General features: G+C 38.0%; 1 protein-coding gene across 3 annotated transcripts in view; it reads right to left on the reverse strand.

Moving 5' to 3' along the window:
- Positions 1-18824, reverse strand: part of SNX16 (sorting nexin 16) — a 29264-nt gene extending 10440 nt beyond the window's left edge. Inside the window, exons 1-4 of one of the 3 annotated variants that reach the window (XM_080610296.1) lie at positions 18705-18824; positions 13396-13859; positions 9526-9612; positions 4190-4338 (exon numbers count right to left, since the gene is read on the reverse strand). In XM_080610296.1, coding sequence (XP_080466422.1) covers positions 4190-4338; positions 9526-9612; positions 13396-13767 — 608 coding nt within the window. In that variant the 5' untranslated portion in view covers positions 13768-13859; positions 18705-18824. Of the gene's footprint in view, positions 1-4189; positions 4339-9525; positions 9613-13395; positions 13860-14337; positions 14950-18153; positions 18262-18704 lie in introns of those variants that run through there. The other 2 variants (XM_080610298.1, XM_080610297.1) reach the window with 2 other exon arrangements.
- Positions 18825-19029: the final 205 nt, after the last annotated feature.

Below are 19029 nucleotides of genomic sequence, written 5' to 3' on the forward strand. Positions count from 1 at the left end.
TTTTACCTCATCAGCCTTTACCCCATCCTGGAAAAAATTCTTCTATAATCATGATGATTCCTGTCCCCACTTAATCTATATGACAAATGTGAAAAAACCTTCCTTTTTTCAAGTCCCCTCTGCTGTTTTATATTAATCAAATCCAAGATCTGTGCAAGCCATAGCCTAAACCTGTACTAGAAAAACAGCTTTTCCATGTACTCAAAGAAGTAATAAAAAAAATCTGCTAGTTAAACCAAGATTATCACTCCAATTAGTGTAAAAAAAATTATATATGATAACAGGTCATTGGTTAAATGATTAGGACATAACACCTCAAGCCAAATAAAAAGTTATTCAGACATTCAGTATATTTCCAAAGAGAAGAGCGGGTTGGTTTTTTCCTCTCCAAACAGTTTAATGTGAAGTGACCCTTTTCCAACATTTTTTAATGGTCAAATTGTTCTTTTCATAAAGATGCTGAAGGAACTCGCTTAAGCATAATGCAGAAGAAATCATTATGCAGAAACACTTCTGCTTGCCATTCTTCTTCAATAACTTCATACTTATTCACCTAGCTCAGTTGAAAAACTCGAAAAGAATTTCATTTCTATATTTTGCTAGAAAATTTGTTGTGTTAATGGGTAACATTAAAATGACATAACATGCAGTAATGCTTGTGAGAGAAAACCAGAATAATCAGAAAAATAAATGTGCAGAAATATCCAATCTACATATATCAACTACTTACATCATGTCAATGCCCCCCCTTTTGTTTTCCCTGCAGTTGCTGGCAGAAAAGTGTCTCTCTTTCAAAATTTCTTTGAATCGAGAGCTGTAGAATCATTATTTTACATAAAGAGGTCAAGAAACAAAGCTACAGGCCACTGAAAACATTGTTTCTTTACCTAAAATATTCACCTGATTGTATGAACATCTATTTGCAAACTATCTTTACTCAGTCTGCTCTGACCCTGCTCTCCCCTCCATACGCTACATCTCTTCATTTAACAGGAGAGAGTTCTGCCTCAAAAATATAATAGAAAACTTCTACATCATGTAGCAGAGATGGCTGTACATGGTTTCTTTCTTTGCTTCATCCCATGCAAGCTGACATCCTTCTTAAGAGAGACACCAGCATTAAGGGCAGCAAGGGGCAGTGCAGCACACAGACAAGACTCCACGGCTGATGAGTTCCTCCCTTCCAAGCTGGTTCTTACAGAGCATGGAGGCAGAGGAGAGCTCTGTCATCTATATAAAGCCAGATGACAATTCTGTTTAGCAGGTCAAACTCTTCTCCTGCTTTGTGGGTTATATGCAATTTTCTCAAATGCATTAAACTCTGGGAGGATTTTAATTTGATCTTTCACTGAATCTTCAATACAACACAAAATATGAGAACAGATCCATAAAAACACAGACTTGTAATTTAGTGAACTGCCTACCATCCTATATTTTATCTTTAAACTACTTTATGAAGCTAGGTTTATTAAAAAATAGGTATACCAACTGAGGTCTCCTATCCCTGAAAGGTAAATTTCCCGCTGCCAATATGTCTCAGTGATAATACAGTACATAAAGAAATGAGAGAGACTACGAGAAAAGGCTCGTTTGGCTTTGGTGCAACTCAAGCAGTTTATTTGCAAAACTGCAGAAGTAAATGGTGAGCTTTTAAGGAGGAAGCAGGGTCATATGCTCACCACTACTCAATGTAAGGTGCAAATATTAATTACCATTAATAGTAACTTTTACTCTTTGATACTTGGTTAAAAAATACCAGATGGCTCAAATCTCCCTAGTCTTAACCACTTCCCAAGAAATCCAAACCTTCCAGAGATCCAAACAACTGAACAAAGCTGTACCAACAGGTCACAGACTTTTTTAATAAACTTTATCTTCATGCTGAGCCTTACACAGCCAAGATCAGAATTTTCCTCAAAAACATGTTCCAATTGTTGTTCATTAACCAAAATACAAACTGATTTCACAAACACTTAAATTCCCTTTCGCATCCAACAAGCAATGCAGACCAAAAGTTTTGTAGAGACTTTTTGCCTTAAATGACAAAATATTTTGTCCAATACTGACCACTATTGAGATACCAACAAGCTAGCTGAAATGCCAAACTAGCTGCAACAACATGAAGCATAAAGGTTTCAGATCTATTCAAGCCAACTAAAAGTCCATCCTGCTCACTAGTTTGCCTCCAGCAACATAACACAAGAGATATTTAATTCCTTTCTTCTTGGCACATCTATTATTGTGTAATTTAATAATCAGGAAGTTCTTAAAGTTCTCAGTCACATATTTCATCTGTACAATCATATTTAATAGCCACTGACAGAGAAATTCACAGGTTGATCCAAATTTCCTTTTGGAAACCATTTAAGCTTTCTGTCTCTGACATCTCACAACAAAGCTTCATAATTCAGTGTGATATACCTAGAGATGACGATGAATCATCCATAATGTTAACATTCTTTACTCACCTTCCCTATCCCCTTGATGATTTCACATGCCCTGTTTAGCCAGCCCTTTCCCAAGACAACAGACTATAGAAAACAGAACTCTTGTTGCAGAGAAGCTTGTCTGTGGCTTCACCTGTTCCTGCTTGCTTTCTCTGTACTTCCAGCACTCTTTTGAAACAGAATCCTGTGTTTTATCACTGGACTATATGGAAGTGTAATTCAGAGCAGTAAGTGTTCTCACAGCAGTAACATTTTTTTTCCCCTCCTTTCAAGTTCGACAATTTTTATGCAACTTTTATGCAACTTTTTGATTACTGCTGAACACTGAACTGATTCAGAAAACTGTAATACCACCAATAATCTTCCAGGTTGTAAGAGACAACTGAGTTTATGATTCTTTATGTACGTACTTACTGTGATTTTGCACTTCATGACATGAAAACTAACATTAGTCACTCAGTGGCTCAGGATCCTTCTCCAATACTTCATAATCTCATTGTTCATTCCTTTGTCCAGATAACTTACAGATATTGTGAACATCAGTGTCCATAGCTGTAATCCAGCATTCCATACGCAATACCGTGAAATTTCCATAATCCTTCTCCCTTGCCTTTCAACCATTTTATACAAGCTCCCTCATAACTACTTGTTAAATTTCCCTCTGCAAAAGACATTACTGCTTTTCCCAGTATTATTTTTATTTACCTGCTTACCACTTTGGGTTTATTACAAGCAGTACCAAACGTCAGACTTACTTAATAATCTCCAGTTTCCAGACTCAACAGTCAAGCACTTTATGAAAAGGTGCCAAATGCAGTAATACACATTCTACTAAAAAGTAAAGTAGATGCAAGCATTATATGGTCTCACTCCACAGCTCAGCAATTTTTTTCTTGAGGGAATGCTGTTTGCTCTAATTAATTTCTTACTCTTTGTTTGTAATGAAGCTTCACGTGAAGACAGCTAATCAGACTCATTCCTCAAAGAATCTCTGATACAGCAACCTCAAGTTTTTTATTTCTAAAGCTGGAAAAGGTTTTTAGAATTAACTGCTTTGCCTCTAGCAACCTGCTTACTAAAATTCTCTCTTGGTCTATATTAAAATTATTTTACATTTAATTTGCCAGAATTCTAGCTTTGGAAGAAAAAACGATATTGTTCAAAGAGACTTCTGTGCTTTGTTGCTTAAACATATTATGTTTCTTAGACTCTAAAGCCTTTTCTGATTTGTGGATTACATTTACTTACATAAAGCAATCTGTAAAGTTATTTCTATTATTTATATTTACATGATGTCATGTAAATTAAAAACCTTTAGTTTAACATGCATTTTAAGAACTAATTACATAATAGTGTAGGTACTTCCCATTATGAAAGCCTAACATTTGATCTTAATATAAATTAACAATATGTCAATTCTACGTTTAGTACAGGGAACTTCCATGTTCTAGAAGTAAACATGTTTTAGAAGTAAACATGGAATTAGTCTAATATTTTAAATATTACAGCTCTCAGCTAGTCATTAACCATGTGCAATTTCTGCTTTTTTTTGCTTAGGTTAAGATGGGATTAATTTAATAGAACACTAAATAATTCACATAATGACCAAACGCACAACATGAATGTCAATGAAATTCCTTACTATGCTGCTCAAAGATACACTGCTAGAGTCTAGGAGCCTACATCACGAGTTTGGACACAAAAAACCCCAACAAATCCACAAGCAAAGTCGAATCACATACCAGTTAGCAATATCTTTGTGAGCTATTAGGTTCTGAAGGAATGCTTGTAGTCCCAACTGTCGATCTTCCAAGAAGTCAGGATTATAATTATCCTTGAACCAGCGCTTTGGTGGAAGGGCCAACCGAAAGCCCGGAAACATATCTTTTAGCTGAAATAGAAATCACATCCAAAGAAAACCAAGAAAGAAAGTCTTGATGAAATACTGAGTTTGACACAGCACTAACTTTACTCATCACAGGATTTTTCTGTCTTCTGTTAAGTTCAAGCACAAGGTAAGTCTCAACCATAAATACAATCCAAATTATATCATAAATTATGGACACAGTTCTGCTACTTGCTATATTGCCTTGCACACCTCTCAAATTCATCACATAAAAATAGGAATGAAAAACTTCGCTTTGTTACGTAACATCTGTTGAGTCTGCTATCTAATACCTCTGAGTCAGTAAATATAAGAAAATTGCATGTAAGTAAAAAGTCTCAGATGAGTAAGCATTTCAGTGGGGTTTCTGCTAAAGTATTCAGGGACAGTAGGTACTAAATAAATAAAAGCCCATTACAGACCTATAACTCAACTTTTTTGGGAAGCTGGCAGAATAAATTACAACACTTGCATGAGGTACTTCTAGTAAAGAGTGGCTCCTTGAGCACCCAGAATATTAAAATTTTAACATGCACTGAAGTGGCTCAAACCCTGGTACTAACATGCAAAATAGTATTTTTGAGTTACTTAAATAGTAATGGGGTATACACAATGTCAGAAATACCTAGAATTTTTCTCAATGCAGAAATTGAATATACAAATGAAGCATAAAATTATGATGGACCTGTCCAAATATTCCAATTAATTACTTTTCTGATATACATGAAGAAAAAAAAATATTAATGCTTTCATAAAATCTACTTTAGATACTTTTTCTTAGAAGGGATGCTTGACAGTAAAACCGCAGAGGATTTACAAACAGGAAAAAGCAAACAAGTTTTACAAAATCTAATGCTCCTCCAATCGCCACAGGAATTGTTTAAGCTTTTTCTGAAGACAGGATCAAGCCAACGTCTGTCAGGGATGTCCCGCATACCTCTAATATACTTGCATGAATGTTCCAGTGACAGGGATTCCAGAATCTGCTTTGAAAAGAGTTTATATATAGCCGCAAGCTAAATCTTCAGTGGCTGGCTAGATCTTGGTATGGCAAAATTTTAGCCTTCTGACAATAAGTTTTATTTAACTACTCTTCATGGACTCATGGAAAATGCTAATGAACAGCTCTTTCAGCAGATTTAATTTTAAAAAAGTTAGCTAGAATCTCTCTACAGAGTTTAAAGGAAGAGCGACAATAGGGGATCACCCTTGCTCATAAGTACCATTTCACATTATAAGAAGGGTGTTGGTTTTTTTACATCACAAGTATTGTATATTATCCCATTAGTATTGTATATAGCCCATGATAACTACTAGTTTCTAATTTATAGAATGGTTTGCCAAAATGCTGCTTTTTATTTCTGCATTTAATTGTTTACATTTTCCTCTTACAAATTCATCCTGATAGTAGACTCTTCCTGATATTTTTAAGTTTAGCTTTGGTCATCCACAGTTCCATCATCTCTTACTAAGTTACCATTAATACCCCACATATGTAAGCATTCTTTATGCTCCACACACCCTCTTAAGTTAATGAAATACTGAATAGAACTGAACCCAGAAAAGAAAACAAAATGAATTCCTGTGTTAGTTGAAGAGAGGACCACAGCTAACCATTGCTGGGAAAGGTTTTCAACCACACGTTTCTGCTTAATGGTAATTTCACTTGTCTGGATATGTAGACCATGTACTTTACTTCTCAGGAAAGAGTACGCCTACCCACAGATTACTCCTTTTGTGGATGAAGAGAGCATGAGAAAGCTAGCTGGTGTGAGCAGACTAATTTTCAGCAGCACAGTCCTGGGGCATTCTTTCTTGAACGTTCCTCAGACATAACAGGAAAAAACTGTGGGTCAGACAAGTTAAGCTGGCTCTGATTGCTCCTTGGATCCATCTTCTCTAGATGCCCTTCCCCAACATCACCACATGACAGATTATACATGTCACATGAGGCTCAGCCTCAGCTAGAAATGGTTAACTTCTTGGTTCTTAAGACTGGCCATTTCATTATTTGTTAAACATAGAATCATAGAATCATAGAATAGTTAGGGTTGGAAAGGACCTTCAGGTCATCTAGTTCCAACTCCCCTGCCATGGGCAGGGACACCCCACACTAAACCATGCCACCCAAGGCCTCATCCAACCTGGTCTTGAACACCGTCAAGGATGGAGCATTCACAGCTTCCCTGGGCAACCCATTCCAGTGCCTCACCACCATCTCAGTAACGAATTTCTTCCTTATATCCAATCTAAACTTCCTTTGTTTAAGTTTGAACTCGTTACCCCTTGTCCTGTCACTACAGTCCCTGATGAATAGTCCATCCCCAGCATCCTTGTAGGCCTCCTTCAGATTCTGGAAGTCTGCTATGAGGTCTCCACGCAGCCTTCTCTTCTCCAGGCTGAACAGCCCCAACTTTCTCAGCCTCTCTTCATACGGGAGGTGCTCCAGTCCCTTGATCATTGTTGTGGCCCTCCTCTGGACTTCTCTACTATTATAGCAATAAACTTTACAAAGTTCCTTTTCCACCATTTTTGGGGACCAAAGAGTATTCTTCATATACTTCTTCAATCAACTAGATGTTCTTAAACAAAATCTATGCATCTAGCCAAACAACTGTATTTTAGCCTTTGTCCCACCTCCTTAAATCCTGTCATGTTCCAACATCCACTAAGATTTTTTTTGTTACTATTACACCAAAGGACAGTGTTTCAGTTTTTACTGTAACATTTGCTATTTGCTTCCCATAATTTGCTCTCAAGTAATGATTTGTTATTTTACTGTCTCTTTCCCTTAACTCTGCCCCTCGTGATTTACAGAACTTTACCTATTGCTTTTAGCACCCTGTGACAGTCCATCTTGCATCTTAGCACTTCTGCCTTAGTCTTTAGAAGTCTGTACTACCCCCCTTGTGCTGATCTCTATTTTGTATTTTATTTTTTTTTTTAATTACTTTAGACTCGAGATTACTATATAGCTTCTTGTGCACCTATACTAACAATATCTCATCTTTCCTTTACACTGGATTACTTTGCCATCATCTTCTATTTGTCTTCTTTCAGCAGGTATGGAGTCTCCATAACCTTTTAATTGCCTGAAAAGTAGATAGCTTTGACATCCAAATAACTTGCTGCTTATACTTGAAATCTGCTCAAGTCTTAATGTGCTGCTGCACTGATTTAATTCATACGAGGAGAGCTGAGCTCTTTTACTCCCATGCATTTCTATTTTATTAGTGTCCCTTACTAAAAATATTTCAGAAACTAGTGGAAGTACAAAATTTTCTAGGATCCTATTTTGCCTTCTTTATTTTCTTTGAGGCATCAGGGAAACTAAAAAATGCTACTCTTAAGTACTCTAGTTGCTTCTGTTAGCTGAGCTGCATTCATTCATCTAGTCCTGATTTTATCCTCATGTATTCCTATTGTGACACTGTTCCTATTCTCACATCTCCATTTTTAGCCACTGTCAAAGTCCAACTCTCACTTCAGCTAGAACTGGTGAGTAAGTATATACCTGATACTTACAAAACATACTGTTCTTTTGTCTTTAACTTGTCTTCCTGAAAAAGCCATTCCCTCTCTAGTAATACTTGAAACCAATTCACATAGTGATCACAGTGATTGATTATTCAATTCAGTTTCTAAGTTTCTATTATCATTTCAAGGAATGAATAATTTGCCACTAACCTCAAGAAGGATGGTGAGGAAAAGGTTTTATAAGATTGTATATTTCTCTTGTTTATATTGGATTTCTAAGTGATAGGGTACAGAAAAAGCTGAAAGTATACACATATGCAACTTCATGTCTGTATTTGTCATTAGAGAAAAAGGATTTGCAAGTGTTGTACCATGTCTTTTGAACCACTGAGGTCTGCATATAATCATTTACTCCCCAGTTCTTAAGACATCATGCTTCTTATAATATAGAAATGCCAGCTTCAGGAACTGAAACATAAACATAATTCTGAAGCTTCTAGAGAATTACTGAATAGGAACATAATAAAAATTTGTTTTCATCTGAAAGACGAAAAAGCTTGTCAGTGACACATGGGAAAAATAAAGTTCTTCCTTTCAAACAGAAATCCTAATACGTATAAATCATGCCAGAAGACAAACATTTTTTGTCAAAGATTTGACTAAGACTAAGGACTTCACTTGCAAAACCTAAATATCTATTGTAAAATGATAACCTGTGGCATTTTAATTTTTTGAACTACTGATAACCACATTATAAGTCAGTGCACATAAGCCAGTTCTTGATCTATATCTGACATAGTTCACCAAAATACAAATTGTTGTATGGCCTGACTTCTGAAATCTGAGTTGAAATCCCCAGAACATCATCAACTCAAAAGAAGTTAGGCTTTTGCCAATACCAAGGCATTCCTAGCCTAAAAGATATTCAAACAAGTCAAACCAAGAACCCAGAAAAATGTGTAAGTTGAAGTCTATATTCAAAATTTCAGCAGAATTAAGTTATTTGTTGGTTAGGCACACAGATCAAAGGAGAAAAGGTATACAGAAATAACACCCCTTACTATGTTTTGTACGTTTATGCTTCTATATGAATAATGCTAAATGGGATAGCCAAATGCTATTTACCAATTAATAAAACCTGTGCTTTTTAGGCCAAACATTTTTTTGCTTTCAAGTGTCCTAAAAATATTAAGTTGCTGACACAGAACTCCTGTTTACCTGGGGTCTCTGTCCTCAGCTTTAAAACTCTGATATAATACTTCACAATTAACTTCAAAAGACACTGAAAACAACTGAAGATTGACCAACACACAAGAAACATATGTTCATGAAACTTAAGTTCTATCATGAAAAAAACAACTTGTTGCACTGAAAATGACTGAATAATTATTCTATCAGAATACACCCCATAATTCTTTTTCTATGCAGGGGATACAGCTATTAAAGAGTTAACTTTCTTTACCACGCAGACTAGGAATAAATATAATGTATGATGCACGCTAACAGCGTGAGAACTACCTTCTTTAACACTAGCTGTATTTGTCTTTGAAAATATGAGAAAACATGTTTTCCATTCATTAATATAGTATATGCTGTATAGGTAGTGAAAAAAGAAAGCAAGAAAAGAAGTGACAAAAGTGTCAGACACAAAGAAAATGAGACATGAAAGAACAGTGAGTTAAGTTAGCTGAGAATTTATCAGTGCAAAATTCTCACCTTGTCATTAAGCCTGGAGAAGTCAGTGTACCGTCTGAAAACCACCCAACTTTCATCTGGGCTTCTTTTTACCAGTATTTTGTATACCTAACATGGAAAAACAGGAATATCAGAAAAATGTGCAGGATTTCACACTGCATTAGCTGGAAGGCTGAAATTATTCTCTTTTTCTTAATGAAACAAAACTTAAGGATTTTTTTTCTTTTTAACCCAGAACTGGATTAAAAAATCCCCACAAAACAAACAAGCAACTTAATTATCAAACAGTATAAATTCATTTCAGAATTTAAGGAAGGAATTTCTGTAATTCATAAATACGTTTAGCTATCTTCTGTCTGTAAAAAGGGCTTGTTAAATTTCATTCAGATTTCTTCCCCAGGAATACAAAAAAAACCAAACCCAAGTCTCAGCTATGAAAGTGGTAAGTGAGGTATGTTTTAATGATCTACTTTAACATTTGCCAAATTATAGTTCTCTCATTAATCCCTGAGGCAAATATGTTTTTCAGATGACTGTAATAATCAGGTACTGCGTGTTGCATTGTTTTACAATGTCTTATCTGACCTGCTTCACAAGGAAAAGTGATGCAGGGTAAAAATAAACATCCTCCTTTTGTTCCGTCTATCTTGAACATGAGGTTTTGTCTTTCCAGGCAAAATATGAACATTTCCCTAGATAACTGCATCAGAATGATTATGTTAACATTGTAGAACTGAAGTAATATAATTTGAATCAGATTTAGCCAGACAACAGCACAGCAGTACCATTCTCCTATTAAAAAGCAAATGGATAAATAAATAAAACAACAATGATAAAAACAATTACAGAATTACCTTTAGGAGGACAAATACTCAGATGCCTGAACACAACGAATCTAACAACACACAACTTCAAATAGAAAATATTAAACAATGTCTAGAAAAGCGGGGTTCTCATGTCAGAACCTTTCTCCGATGTAAGGAAAAAGACTCTCCACTGGTACTGGGTTAGCCCTCCCAGTCTAGATGTTCTCTAGTTAAATTTCCCGCTTCCCTCCAAACACAGGTAAAAATGTCTTCAAAATACGAGGAAGAAAAAGATATTTTTGAAATCATAATAATAAACAATCCCTTATGGGCATTTAACAAAATTCTATTGAAAACATTTCCTCATCTGTTACATAGCAAAATCTTTCCCAGTATTTCATGTTTTCAAAGCAGGTTGTCTTAGCTGACAGATGTATTTTCTTGTTGGAACCCCAGCATGTGAAAACCCCCGTGCTAGCCAACTTCTGCACATTTGTGAAACTCTTTTTAGCATTTTTGCATTCCATAATATATTAAGTGGCAAACAGTTACACAAGCTACAGATAACTACTGTGCAAATTAAAAGCAGTTTTTCAACGAGTACTTCTCTTATCTACATTTATAAACACAGTATTCCACTTTTAAGCAACATCATCTGTGGAAGTCATAGACTGCAACAGAGGCAATATTTCAGACATTAACTAAAAGCTATTAGCTTTTAAAATTCAAGCTGCAAGACATGCCTGTGAAGCCAGCGTTAAAATACAATTCTTCTGTCTTCCATTTCGTGTATAAATATTTGTCCAAGTGTTTTAGCTTTCCTGCCGTACTGGAAGTATAAACAGTTTCATTTTCCAACAACTTCATAAAGCAGAACTGCTATATAAAACTGTGAAACTTTGCTAGTACATAGTAAAACACAAAACAAGAAGCTGTGGAACATGCTTGAGGATTTACATGTTAATCTGTTTTCTATTCTACCATTTTATTCTACCAAAGGCATTGCTTACAAATGCACACAAGCCCCAATAATATCTAGCTAGTCTGACCCTCACTCTGAATGGTTTCCAAACAAATATTAGATAAAGTCTTCACAAATTATGGCCAACTTAAAGAGCACAATCAGCTTGTGATTACTGCGCCAACCTGAACATGGTTTTCTTGCCAAAACTGAATAAAGTTTTGCAGTTTTTTTGTTTGGGATTTTTTTCATGGTGGTTTCTTTTTTTTTATTTTAGATTTTTTATTAATAAACAAGAAAAAATAGACTGTTACAAAAACAACTGTCAGTTTCTTCACACAAGATCTTGCAAAAAAAACCCAAACCAAAATTAAGACTAATTCACACAATTCCAGTCAACCCTGAACTCCCTTATTCCGCAAATATAAAACATTCAATGAAGATATGCCAATATTTAGTAACAATCTCTGGCTGATTCGGCATGTCATTATAATTTCTAGTTGGCTAAAAATACTCCAGACGAAAAGGTCTAATTGAACATTCCAGCACTGCTCACTCAGAGACCAACTGCTTATGAACAGAGACTTTTTTCAAACCTGGGTTTTCTCTCTCCCAAGCTTCAGCAGCCATGTCCTCCAACATTCACTACCATTTAACTCCTGAAGTTAATACATGAACCAGCTTAACTCATTCAGATTTGTATTTTCAGAACTATGAGATGTTAAACTAAAAAAACAAAACAAAACAAAACCCAAAAAAACTTCAGCAGTTGAGTCTCCTCTCTTTTACAGGTGATGTCAAGGTAATTTCCATTGCCTTCTATCTCATTGATTTTCCACTACAGAAGCAACCAAAATTTCCAGCAATTGCTGATTTTAATGCACAATAGCAAGCTTACTTTCAACATGCAGCTGAAACCAGCTAATTATGTGCTTTCAGGAACAAACACAGAAGTGATTTCAGAAAGAACAAAAATGCATCTAAACATTTTAACAATGAAGAAAGTTTCATTTGTACTGCAACCTGGCCTTCTAAGAAATTAGGAGTCCAAGTTGTCATTTTAACTACAGCTGAAGAACATCTTATATGTACACTGAAATCTTCCTGCTCATATTTTCAGACTAGCCCTTGCCAATATAACAATACTAATCATGCTACCATGAATGAAGATGCTAGAAACTGAAAAACTTAGAAGACAAACCATTACTCTCAAATAATTAAAAAGTAGCATTAATTCTTTGCTAAAAAAACCAAAACCACTTGATTATTTTATTAGTATTTCAACTGTCTTAAGGGCATTAGATTCCATACTTTTCTAATCTAAGAGAAAATGGGAGAAAAAAGTTTGTCTGCTATTTCCTCCTCCTCACCTGTCATTAATGTTGCTCTCCTGAAGTAACATAACTGATAAATAATAAGTAACAACTTCCATCAGTTCCACAAGCTTTGCTGAATTAGCTCAAAATGTTCCAACCACATCCACAAAAACAAATGCGTTAATATATTTATGGCACGTAAAACATATAGAATTGCCAACTATGATACATTTTGCTAAAAAAAAAAAAAAAAAAATAAAAAATCAATACAAATCAGGTAAGCTGTTCTGTCACGAGATACTGCATATGTGACATCCCACTGATGTTTCCAGCACAGATTTCCCCTTATCAGAAACTAAACCTAGCAATGCAAGAAGCTGAAACCTGTGTTTACATTTTAATGCAAAATATTCTGTTACTAATAACCGTAAAACGCAAGTATCAGGGTGTCTTATCATCCATTTCAAATAAAAGACTACATTTTAAGACGTTTAACTATCCAGAATTTCTACAAGTTCAGTCTCACAAGGAATTGTAAACTTTGCAAAGAACTCCTGACTATTCCAGCAGAAATTTGAAGAATAAATTCCTCCTATTCTACATAGACAATTACAGGAAAGACTGCTTACAAGTCTATGTTTCCTCACCTGTATAACAGGAATTACATTTTTGTATTAGACAGCAATACTTAGAAGCTAAATTGGTATTTGTAAAGTACCTGAACTGTGGGATTAATTACTGAAAGAGAATGCAAAGTACATTCAATTGTTATCTTGTCATTACGTGATGAACTATCCCCAAAACTTACAGTGAATTTTGCCCTTTCCTCCATCACCTCATAACCCAGTATAGTAGGCGTGGACGGTCGATCTTCCCAGCTCCTGGAATCTGTATTCTGTTCTATTTCTTCTGAAGGCTGCGTACAGTATTCTATGGATGTGTCCATACCTGTAAATTTAGTCCTAACAAGTGGACTACTACACGCAGATGATGTAGAACCAATCTGGTCAGGCACACTCATCTTTTTAAAACTACCAATTGTAGAGTCCTCCAACTGTCCTTTTGAGGAGCTGGAACTCGTCGAGATGCTCCCGAAAGAAGAACTTCTTTGGTTTCTGTTTGTAAAGCTGGATGAGGAGTTTCCAATAGGAATAGGAACAGGAACGTATGGTGTTGCCATCCTTCATGAAAAAAAGATTCAGTTTTCGGCCCAGGAGCTTAAGGTTCATTTACTGTATAAGTCATGTTTTCTCCTCTTTTCAAGAGCAGTATCTGCAGTGAAGGACAGAAAATATTGCTGTAATTTTTAAATAACTTTGAGATACTGCTTTGGAAGATTCTGTAGGAGTACTGATGCTTAAACATTTTCATAAGGAATTTGGCTTCATATAAAAATTCTGCTTTTAACTGTACTTCTGCAGCTTGGCACACAGCTTTACAGTTCTGACTTTCACAGCTACTAGAATAAAAATGACAGAATGTTAAAGTAAGATTACAAATGAGAAAAATGGTTTTGTCTTTCATAATTCACATGCTATTTTTTGTTGTATTGAAAAAGTCAGCAATTTTGAGGCACGTAAGAAGCTGGTGTAGTTTTAATGACTGTTTAGTACAAACAGCACAAAACCTTCTCTCAGAATTGCTTCTGTAAGATATCAGGCGCAAACTACACAAGCCAAACATGCATGCGACAATACACAGGACATGAATCAAAAGGCAACACAGTAAACAATTTAGATGAAAAACATACCTGAATATATTACATATTCGCTGAAGTATAATGGGCCTGTTTCCAAAGCCAAATACTTTTCAAAACCCTGTTGCATATGCTGCAGACATTTGTAACAATGTTAACTGGACACATTTTCTGTAGCTTGAATTGGAGCAATTAAGTTTTACAAGCATGCACATCAAATGCAGTGTTGTAATAGCAGCTAGTTTCCCATTCCAGCAGATTAAAATATATTAAAAAAAACCAAGTTCAGGGAAAAAAAAAATTCTTTTTCTTCAAGGAAACTATTACAAGCCAAAATCAATTTTTTGCATGCATGTGTGTACATTTCTAAAAAAAAAAAAAAAAGCAAAATAAAATTAAGACAGTCATATCAAACTGCCAAGAAACCACCATCTCCTCATTTTAACAAAGTACCCAAAGAAGAGGTCCTACAAGATACAAATTAGATGACACCTTCTTGGATTAATAGTATTTGAGTCATCACCCATTTCACCTAAGAGTACACGGATCAACCACAAGGCTGCGGAAGGCTCTGAAATGGGAAACCATCAACCTGATTCACATCATATATAGAATCAATCATCTACTGAAGCAAAACCAAATGAGCTTCCTAATTGCCAAGGTGAAGTGATTCTTTCATTCTCTTGCTCTAAATAAATCTTACAGAATATAAATAAGAAAGTAAATGAGAAATGGACCAGCGTCAACAAGAAAGACTGAAAAATGCTCATGAAAGAATTCTGTGAATGACAGAAAGAACAAACTTTCTGTTCTTTCAGCTACACAGGGAAATCTTCACACACTCCAAACATCAGAAATCTCAGGGAAGTTAATCAACAAAAACAATTTAAAACTGGCAGCAAGTCCTTGAGAGCAATTCTTTTTTGCTGTGGGATGAGGCTGGACACTAAGCAGCATCAGAATAGAAATGTTGGTATCATACACCTCTGCTGACTTTGCTGGTGTGGTACAGGATTTGGACTATCCAGCAGCTTCTGTTGCAGAATAGTCCTGTGCTTGGTTGTGTGACTTAACCCCAGGTGTCAGACATGTGATCTGCTTCAGCCTCACAGTCTGAAAGAAGCAAGTCACTGCTGTGACTGGGACAAGACATCCTCTAAATCCCTTTTTCCACCTGTATCTCAGTAAGTAAATCTGTTTTCTGGCTCAAACAATAAACTTTGCAATATATTTTTTTTAATAGAGATATAAGTATCAAGGCATGAAGTATTCTCTGGTAGATTTTTCTCTAAAAATACACTTATCTGTATAGAACACTGAACAAGGTAACTCCTTTTTTCACTTGCCACTTCAGTGACTCTTTCATGTTACCAGCATAAGCAATGCCCCACCCAATCATGGTCCTGAGAGGTGTGGGATTAAATCCCTATGAATAGAAGAATCCAACTGAGTCCAGATTTGCAACAAATCAAAGGATCTGAAATGAAAAAAAGTGGTTATGAGCTTCTGCTGTATGACTTTATGAATCTGAGCCAGGAAGCGAAAATAAGGCCACATCTCAGAGCATCTGATGCTGTTCATCCAGGAGTTCATAGAGTTTCGAAAAGAAAAAAAGGCCTGTGCTTTTCAGCACCTTTTGGGAAAACAAACCAACCCAAAAACCAATCACAAGCCACAATGACATTTTCAGCAGTTACAATACTTGTGAACTATGAGGATGCTGAGATGCTGGAACAGGCTGCCCAGAGGAGCTGTGGCTGTCCCATCCCTGGCAGTATTCAAGGCCAGGCTGGATGGGGCTTTGAGCAACCTGGTCTAGTGGAAGGTGTCCCTGCCCATGGCAGGGGGTTAGGAACTAGACGATCTTTAAGGTTCCTTCCAACTGACACCATTTTGTCATTCTATGAACAGTGTAGTTTCTAGAATGACTTCTTTCTTCAAAGTGAAATGCCAGTCAATAACTTACTAACTTGAACTTACTACTGCTCTTAAATGCACATGCATTACTGAAAGGCTATATGCATACTGGCAAGCAAGACAGCTCAACCTTGCAGAATAAGGCACTTGGTGTTAAGAATCCAACATCTACACTGTACACGCTTCAGCCGCTTTTATAACAAACTAGCTGTAATTTGGTACCACTGACTGAAAGCTTATTAACAGCTGCATTAGGTCTGCTCCCAGGGTACATTTTCTGGTTTAGTTTCTCCTGTGCTTTGCAAGACCACCCCAGATTGTGAGCCAAAGTGTATTAAATAGTGATAGTCACAGCATTTGCTTCTAAATGACAACCTTGACTCAATCTGACACAGTAACATATAAAAAATAGAAGGGGCTGATACCACTAGCGTCACACTCAGATTCCTGTAACTCAGAAGAGTACCGGAAGCATATTATTTGAGTAACAGAAATGTCAGGTAAAGCGAACAAAGAGCATACCGTGTCATTTGATTTTTTTGTTTGTTGAGGGATCAAGGAAATAGAAAAAGAAACATTAAAAAAAATTACATTAGAGCTTACCAGACTCATAAATACATGTATATGCATGTGTGCAAACCCCTCTTAAACTGAAAAAGTATCCCAATTTTGAAGTATCTAAAATATTTACATGCTATGAATCACAACAGGGTTTAAAAATCACATTATTTTGCACTTTATGAAGGCTAAACATTAGAAAAAAAAATTACAATGCTCAAATGAGGATCACAACCTTAGGACTCAAGCCTTTGCTATGAATACGGAAGCTTTCTGCCAATTCATGCCATAAAAAGGAACAGAAAATAATTTGATAAACCCCCCACTTTTAGACAAACTGTATCACTCCTTGCTTACACTGATGCAGTGAGGAGTGAAGACGTAGGTGCACAGACTGCTCCTGCTCAAGCTTCACCATGCACTGGCCTCACAAATCACTGCACTGAAGCAGTGGAATCATTGCATCACACCAACTTTCAGAGCAAACAGATCACTTGTAACACCTAAGAAATAATTCAGCAACTGCACTCTCTTTCTTATCTAGATATTTACTTACTCCACTTTTTGTAAGAATATCGTTTCCTGCTCAGAACCTGTATTTGGTTTAGCCTGATTCCCAACTGTAAGTTAAGAGTGAAATTAAAGAACAGCTGCTGGAAGTACTGAACTGCTAGAGCTGCAACAGGACAGGATGGAGTCCCAGGTACCAGCCTGACACCAACTCACCCTACCAGGTGTTTACAACAGCCACCTCCCTTCTTGTGGGTGAAGCAAACAGGCTGTAATAAAACCACTTAAAAAGGGTTTGCCTCCAGCTTGCAGCTCTTGCAATTCCAAACCCTTTTAAGCTAATGGTTTGTATGTTCAGTGAGAAACACATAAGTCATGCGATTCAAGGATAGCAGATTAGAAACAAAACAATCCTTACTTAACAGGTCTAATTGGATTTAGAAGACATTTAACTATGCAATACTATTTGTGATCTGGTTACTTACATTAAGGCAAAGCAGTCAGGTTGGCCTCTGCTGCTTAGGATTTAAGTGTTACCATGGAATGTCAGCTGAAGAACTAGTGGCATATTTAAAGAGGCAACTTGCCGAGTTAGGTTTTAAATGTATCTATTTTAAAAACAATCATTTTGTGCCGAATTCAATCAAGTTACTTCACAAGATATTTCACCTGGTCATGAACTCAAGTTTGGGGCCTACTGATCTCACCTCGCACACAAAGGGGGCAGTTTCCGCCCTGAAGAACCTGCTACCAAATTAGAACCAACGAAAGGTGAACTGTGCCGTCCCCTCCCCCAGCTCCAGGGCAGGACGTGCTCACGGTGCCTACCCCTGACTGTGATTAGTGCTATTTGACAGAAAAAACCCCAACAGCCCCGGCAGTTACCTCCCGGCCTGCCGCCGACGCGGACACAGCCCGAGGCGCGCAGAGCGCGGCGGTTACGCCGCTGTTCGCTGCCGCCCGACACCGCGGATCTGTCACGCTCGCCGGATGCCGCTCGCGCCGCTTTACGTAACTTCGGGAGCGGTCACCGGGCCCGCCGTGCCGTACCCCAGCTGCACGGTACGCCCTGCACGGCCGCAAGGCTCCGGGAACCGGCGGGTTCCACCACGGCGCTAGCTGAGGATTCATTGCTGAACTGAGCTGAGGCTCCCCTGCCCCGCCCTGGTAAGACAGCTCCGTCCTCGCCGTCCCGTCCCGCCCCGCAGCCCGCGCGGCGCACCTACCACCCGCGGCGCCCCCCACCGGCAGGGGCCGGCGCAGCCGCCTCCACACAGGTGCAGGAGCTGCGCCACCGGCCGGCCCGGCGCGCGGCGGGCAGCGGAGGGACTCCGCTCCCAGCCTGAACTCCTCCCGCACCGCACCGCCCGCCTTCCTCCAACAGCAGTGTTGGCGCCTACTGCCCCACTCGCCCGCTCCCGCCTGCCCCCGCTTACCTGCTGGCCGCCGCGATCGTCTCTTCTGCCGCGTAACGCAGGGGCAGCCCCTGCCGCTCGGCCGGCCTGGCCCGGTCCCGCCCCTCCGCGCGCCGAAAGGGAGGTGCGCGGCGTCGGAGGGGGGCAGGAATGCGGGGAATTGGGCTACTACCTGCGGCGCGTGGCGGCAGGGGGCGGGGTCAGGAGCAAGGGCGGGCGGGGCACACCGGTAAAGCCTGCACTTTCCGGCAGGCAGTGCGGTGTTGTTCGTGGTGGGGGTTGGTTGTGGTGCATTTCGGGTGCTGTAGTTTCTTGGTGTCGCGGTGCCTTCCGGGACTTGTAGTCC

The sequence above is a fragment of the Psittacula echo genome (genome assembly GCF_963264785.1).
Source record: "Psittacula echo genome assembly, chromosome: 2".
Lineage (NCBI taxonomy): Eukaryota > Metazoa > Chordata > Aves > Psittaciformes > Psittacidae > Psittacula > Psittacula echo.